Here is a 6,623-nt window from a genome sequence, read left to right as displayed (position 1 = left end):
GAACTTGTAGGGACTCATGCCCTCTTTCACAGTGCCTTGAAAATAGCACAGTGAAGCACCACAAGCAACCATTTCTCAATTGTTTTCTACTTGATTAGCTTGAGTGGCTGACCCAGTTGCTGATGTTCGGAGTAGTACTGCTTGCCATCTGACAACACACAGGAACAAACTGTTGCGTATTCCAGAGTCACAGACCTATTTGAAGGGAATGAGATGCTTTGGTGTATTGGTGATATCACTCTGATGATGTTACTTTGTTTTTCAGTTTATATGATAACCATTTAGGAAATTATTTGCTTCTAAAAAGGATTTAAAAAGAAGAGCAAGTACTATTACAAAAGAGCAACATCAAAAATCTTATATTGGTCAGCAAATATAAGTATGTTTTAATTTTTTAATGTTACTTAAATTGGACTCTTCAAACAACCTAAAGCAATTGAATCAATAATAATTTTAAATTATATTAAAGAAATCTATTTTTGAAATAATAGTACATTTAAAAAGCCACCCTTATGTAAATGAATTCTGAAGGAATTACAAAAACAAATCTAGGTAGAGTTTGGTTCCTCATTCACAAATGCTTGACTTTCATCAGAATCGTTTAATCTAAACTTGGTTGTACCTCTAGGGAGAAACACCTCTTCCTAACTTATTCTGAATCCTTAGTGTGGAGTGAAACTGGCAGGATGAAGAAAGTCTTCAGGTAGGGTTGGGACTCTCATCTGCATTCTAGGTCAGCTGTCTGGAGATTAAGAAATTTGCAGTTAACAGGAACAGGAACAGGTTGCAAATAAGAATTTAGTTCAGGTAATATGGGAGGTGTCAGCAAGTGTCAGTGATCAGGAAAATAGGACAGGACAGGAAGAAAAACCAATATCAAAAGAAAACATATTGAATCAAGGGTTATTGCTGGGTGCTAAGGGTCGGGGGAGGGTGGGTATTAGCCACAAAGACACAGTCAGGGAACGTAATGGAGCATTTACTCAGATCCTTTCATTTTTCAGGCACAGGAATAAATGCTTTACCTTAATCTTCCTGACTCTGCTAGGTAGGAATCATTTTATAAGAAAACAAGCAGACATTAAACAGCTTGCCCAAGAACACACAGATAGTGAGAGTCTAAATTTGATCCTAGTTCTGTCTGCCTTCAGAACTTATATTCCTTCCACTGTAACATGAGAACAAGGGTTAGGCATATGGAATTATAGAAATGCATTTAAATCTAATTACAGAATATATAAACCTTGCTTAACAGTACTCAAAAGGCATTAGAAGATGTGGTTTAGGGTGTGCTTGAGACAGGAACAGTTGCTTTTTGATTCTTTGGGGGAGTGAGGGAAGCTTTAGGTATCTGTGCACGGAGAAATCAGGCATGGAGATAGCTCCTATCCATCTGATGTGAGAAAAAAATCTCACATTTAGGATGAACTCCTGCAATCAATTAAGGGAACTATGAGAAAAGTTTTCTGGACCTTGGGTAAGGATGGGGGTGGGGAGAATCAGAAGTTTGAGAGGTCTCAGTGCTTCCAGTCAGGTCTGCATGTTTTTGTGACTACAGATCCTATCAAGACGTCCCTGCAAATTCCCACACCCTTCAATGGCTCTAGTTCTTTATCAATCTCCAGTCCCTTTTAGGCCTAGGAGTGTTAACAGCTTCTCGCTATTGCTAGTTCCTGGGTACCTCACCATTCCTTGTTGATTCCCTTAACCCTTGCTCCTTGGTTAAAAAACCTGTTCAAAAATCCCAGCTGAGAATGCAGCCTGATTCTTGCAGGATCTACCTGTTGGAGCAGAAGTCAGTGCAGGTCAGCAGATGAGTCACTGCAGACTCCCCTTAGCAGGCAGATGGATCCAAAGTTCAGGGGATCTGGTAGCAGGCATCAGACAACTGGAGACAGGATATCTAGGCTGTGTCTCAACATCAGGTACTGAAGATGCCAGACTTTTGGACTCAAGTCAACATATTTGGAGTGGAGCTGATTTATATGCTTCTTGTTAATGGTCTGGTCTTAATGTGTGTGTGTGTGTGTGTGTGTGTGTGTGTGTTGCGTGGAGGGTGAGAAGTAAGGAGCAAGACTATTTGGAACAGAAGCTTGAGAGTTGAGGCCCTTGGCCCAACCCATGCTGTGCTTAACAAACATAATTCCATGCTAACTAAACCGGAAGTTCTGAACTACAGATAGAGTGTCAAGGAGATTGTGTGTGTGCGTGCATTGTGTGTGTGTGTGTAAGGCCCCTCCTCTCAAAGATAAATAATGGTCAACATTTATGAGTGCTTGCTGTGTCAATCACTGTTCTGAGTGCTTTGCTTACAACAACCCTTGTAATCCTGGTAACAACTACATTAGGAGGGTACAAATATTACACCAACTTTCCAGGTGAGGACGTTGGTACAGAGAGATGAAGACCGAGGTCTCACAGTGAGGAACCCTCTGGGTGGAGAATAACCCAGGTACACTGGTTTTAGAGTCCGCTGTCCCCAGCACCACACAATACTGTCTCTGTGCCTGACTCTGGACTTGACGAGGAAGTGTGTTGGTGTATATTATTCACCTTCATATACTCAGAACCTAGCACCATGCTGGCACGAGGCATGGTTATTTGTTGATTGAATGAATGCACTTTTGCTAGGCCGCGAGGACTGTGGCAAACCCCAACAACCAACAGTTCGTAGGGTTAGATCGCAAACTTTTCTCTGTTGGACGGTGCTGCCGGGCCCATCCTTTCCTTACCACAGCCGGACACCGAGGCAGCCCCTAAACGGAGATGGTCTGCATCTGCAGACGCGGGGAAAGGCATAGCAGGCAGCGCCCTGAACAAACCAGAAAAACAGCCCTCGGCTCTGAAGCCCACTCCGGCACTCGGGTGCTTTACCCCGCGGGATCCAGGGAGTGGCCGCCACTCACCGTTCGCCCCTCCTGTCAGCTCCGGTCCGCACCCACCGCCCGAGGTCCGCGGCGCCCCGCCCAGTGGGTGGAGTGTGAGGCGGGGAGGTCGCTCGACTCTGCCTGCGCTGTGGCCTCCTGCGGAGCCGCTCAGACTTTCTCTGCCGGCCCATGGACCTGGCCCAACCCTCACCGCCAGTAGACGAGCTGGAGCTCTCGGTGCTCGAGCGGCAGCCAGAAGAGCACACGCCTCTCAATGGTGCCGACAAGGTCTTCCCTTCTTTGGACGAGGAGGCCCCCCCGACCGAGGTAAGGTCCCCTTGGCGCTGGCCCTAACTTGCCGGCGGCGGAGCAGTAGTAGGACCCGGACCTGGCACCCGCGAGTTTCGGGTTTCCAGCCGGGCTGGGTGTCGACGGCGCCGAGCGAGGGTGGGGCGCGCTCGAGTGCTCTGAATGGAGCCGAGTCACCGCGACACCTTCCGGCCCGAGCAGTCCCCTCCCCAGCCCCTGGGGTCCTCCAACCCCTCTGACCCCCGAGGCACTTTAGGAATCCTAGTGGTGAGGTGTGGCCGCTCCTGTCTTAAGAGAGATATTCCGGAGATAGAAGTAGTTTTTTAAAGTTATGTAACTTTTAATTCAGTTTTTCTTTTTTCCAGTAGGGAGAATGAGAATGACAAATTGAGTATCCTCCTTCTCTCAGAATCTCTTCTGCCCTCCTCTTACCTTCACTGCCTTGCCGCTCCTCTCCCTCCCCTCCACCCACCTCGCCGCAGCCCCCAGCCTTCTTCCATGCCTACTATCCGCCAAGCACTTTGTGCCTTCTCCCAGCCTGGCCATTTGATTCTGCGGGAAGAGAGATAGGGGAGAGCACAGAGGAGAGAAAGCGATCAGAAGGGGAGAAGGGGTAGGGCTGGCGTAGAGATGGGGCGGGCGGGTTAGGGGGGCGGCGCGGGGGAGGTGAACTTGCCCTGCTCAATTGAAAGAAAATAATTTCAAAGTTCTTGTCTCGAAGGTTGAGACTTCGCCCACCTTGCTTTTACCTCCTCTCAATCCCTAAGGAAGTCCCTGGCGATTTTTAGGCCAAGCTCTTTTCTGATTCAACCCTAGCAATGATGGGAACATTATTCACTCTCATCGAAGACTTGTAAAACATCAGAGCTTTGACTTCCCAGCCATCCACCTTCTGATTAACTCCTAAGATTGGCTTGAGGTTTTCTGGGTACACAGAACTTCCCATATAGAGCCCCGACCTGATCTTTCTAGGCCCCACTCCTCCACCCCCAACTTTTTGGCTGCCCAGCTGTTGATTTTAGGGATAAGCAGGAAATTCAAAAGTTGAAAGCATTGCTTTTGTTCTACATTGATTCCTGGAACTATTGTAAAGTCTGCTTTTATAGGTACTCTGGAGAGTAATTTGGAAACTTATTTCTGAATAAAATATGAATGCCACAGAAGAATGAAGGTTGAACAAAGATAGTCTGGTCACCAGTGCAAGTGGCCACAACTGTGAACTGGCTGTATGAGTCCTCCAGGGCAGTGTCCAGGAATGGGAGTTGGAAATACTTGCCTCAGATTAGATAGACCCGGACACCCTAAAGACTCCCTAGCTTGGGGCTGAATCCAGAGATCTGGTGACAGTTTCGCCACTAAAAAGTGTGTCCCAGGGGCAAGGCCGTCCCGTAGTGGTAATGTGTGCCTACTTGGGCTTCTGTGAGGCCCGGGAATGCCTTGTTGAAAACAGGTGATGGGTAGAACAAGCCAAATCCATGCAGGATTATGAGTATTCTGTAATTGGTTAGCACCTACCCTGTAGCAATGGTTCCTTAATGTTCTCATGACGTCCTTGTTAGTAAGGTATATACAGATACCCTAGACTTCTTTGTAAGTTAGCTTTGTAGGTCATCCAATAGGAGAGCTGTCCTCAGTAACAGGATGGAGTGAAGGTGAAGGGCTACAGTACTTGGAGTGTGTTCAAGGAATGCCTTGAACTAATCTCATCTAATGTGTTAATCATTCTCTTTTGTCCTATAAAATAAAGTGAAGTGTATTTCAGTTAGAAAAGTCAATAAATATAGGCTCGTTAAAAAGATTCAGACAAGAATCAGACACTTAAGAATTTTGTGTGTTGGTCTCTTTGAACTGTATATTAAGATTTCTAATTTTGAAATGTAGCTGAAGTCCATGTATTTTCATTAACCCTGTTTAGTAACTGTCTTGTGACAAATAGTTTTGATGCATAAATGCGTTTAATTATCACAACTAACTTAAGAGGAAGGCGTCGGTATTCTGGTTTGTCAGATTGAAGATGCTGAGTGAAGAAATTGAGGGAGGCTCAGAGGAGTTACCAAAATCCTCAAGTTCACTCAGTGGTGCCTCTGAAGCTTGAATGTAAATTTTTTAGAACTCAAACCTATGCTGTTTCTGTTGATGTATTCTATCTATCTATCTATCTATCTATCTATCTATCTATCTATCTATTATCTATCAGCATTTAATTTAAATGTCACATATAATTAATACTCATTTGTTTATAGTTGCCTAAGTTATTAATTATTACTAATTTCTATAAGTTAGGTAATTTATAATTAGGTAATTTAAGTGAGCTAGGAGTTGAGTATCACATCTGGAATGATGGAGTTGCAGGTGGATGGGTGAGGAATCGGGAACAGTTCTGGAATGATTGGGAAGAAGACATCTCTCTTCTTCCTTGGAAGAGCTGTGGTGGGAGAGTGAACAGCAGTAGAAAGAACTTCTTTGCCTTTCTTGATGTGTGCTTGGCACTTGAGACAAAGGAATAGAAGCCACTGAACTCTACCTTGCCTGCCGTCACTGTAAACATGGCAATATGGCTGGGTCAAAAGTGAAAAAGAAATTATGGGTAATAGAGTGAGGCTGGTTTTCTTTTATGGCTCATTACAGGGGCTCAGTTTTCACATAGAAATCCCAGAGGTATTTTAAGAGATGGCAACATCATTTGAATAATAACAAACAAGTAAATTGATAGTTTTGAGGCAGGCAAGATTTATTTCAGGCCGGGTGCAGCGGCTCACGCCTGTAATCCCAGCACTTTGGGAGGCCAAGGCAGGCGGATCATCTGAGGTTGGGAGTTCGAGACCAGACTGACCAACATGGAGAAACCCCGTCTCTACTAAAAAAAATACAAAATTAGCCGGGCGTGGTGGCGCATGCCTGTAATCGTAGCTACTCAGGAAGGCTGAGGCAGGAGACTCGCTTGAACCTGGGAGGCGGAGGTCATGGTGAGCCCAGCTCATGCCACTGCACTCCAGCCTGGGCAACAAGAGTGAAACTCCGTCTCAAAAAAAAAAAAAAAAAAAAAGATTTATTTCAATGAGCTAGCTAAAAATTAGCTCCATTGCCACGTGTTGTTCAGTTTAGGACAAGAATCAACTGGCTCTTTTGTGCTTGGATCAAACAAGTGGCTTAAATCCCACAATGAATATTATGAAGAGTTTCCTACCTGTAAGAAAATTTTCCCTGATCTATATAATATCTGCTTCTGATTGAGTCAAAAAGAAGAAAAGCTTTTTGGATCTAAGAGATAGGTATCCTGCCACCATTGCAGGATCCTGTGTCATGTATTTAGACCTTTATCTAAAGACGGATGTAAATATCTGGGGAATGTTCACAGGAAAGCCCTGAAAATTCTTGAGCCATATAATACGATCACAGAATATAAGATGCAGTTTGCAAATGTAAATTATTAAGCCATGTAAAACA

General features: G+C 44.8%; 1 protein-coding gene across 1 annotated transcript in view; it reads left to right on the top strand.

Moving 5' to 3' along the window:
- The first annotated feature begins 2,744 nt into the window (after window positions 1–2,744).
- Window positions 2,745–6,623, top strand: part of C2H3orf52 (chromosome 2 C3orf52 homolog) — a 32,159-nt gene continuing 28,280 nt past the window's right edge. Inside the window, exon 1 of the mRNA XM_024245223.3 lies at window positions 2,745–3,194. Coding sequence (XP_024100991.1) covers window positions 3,057–3,194 — 138 coding nt within the window. The 5' untranslated portion in view covers window positions 2,745–3,056. The remainder of the gene's footprint in view (window positions 3,195–6,623) is intronic.

This window comes from Pongo abelii, chromosome 2 (assembly GCF_028885655.2).
Source record: "Pongo abelii isolate AG06213 chromosome 2, NHGRI_mPonAbe1-v2.0_pri, whole genome shotgun sequence".
Taxonomy (NCBI): domain Eukaryota; kingdom Metazoa; phylum Chordata; class Mammalia; order Primates; family Hominidae; genus Pongo; species Pongo abelii.
The sequence above is the reverse complement of the archived record's forward strand: the minus strand, read 5'-3'. Positions and strand labels throughout refer to the sequence as shown.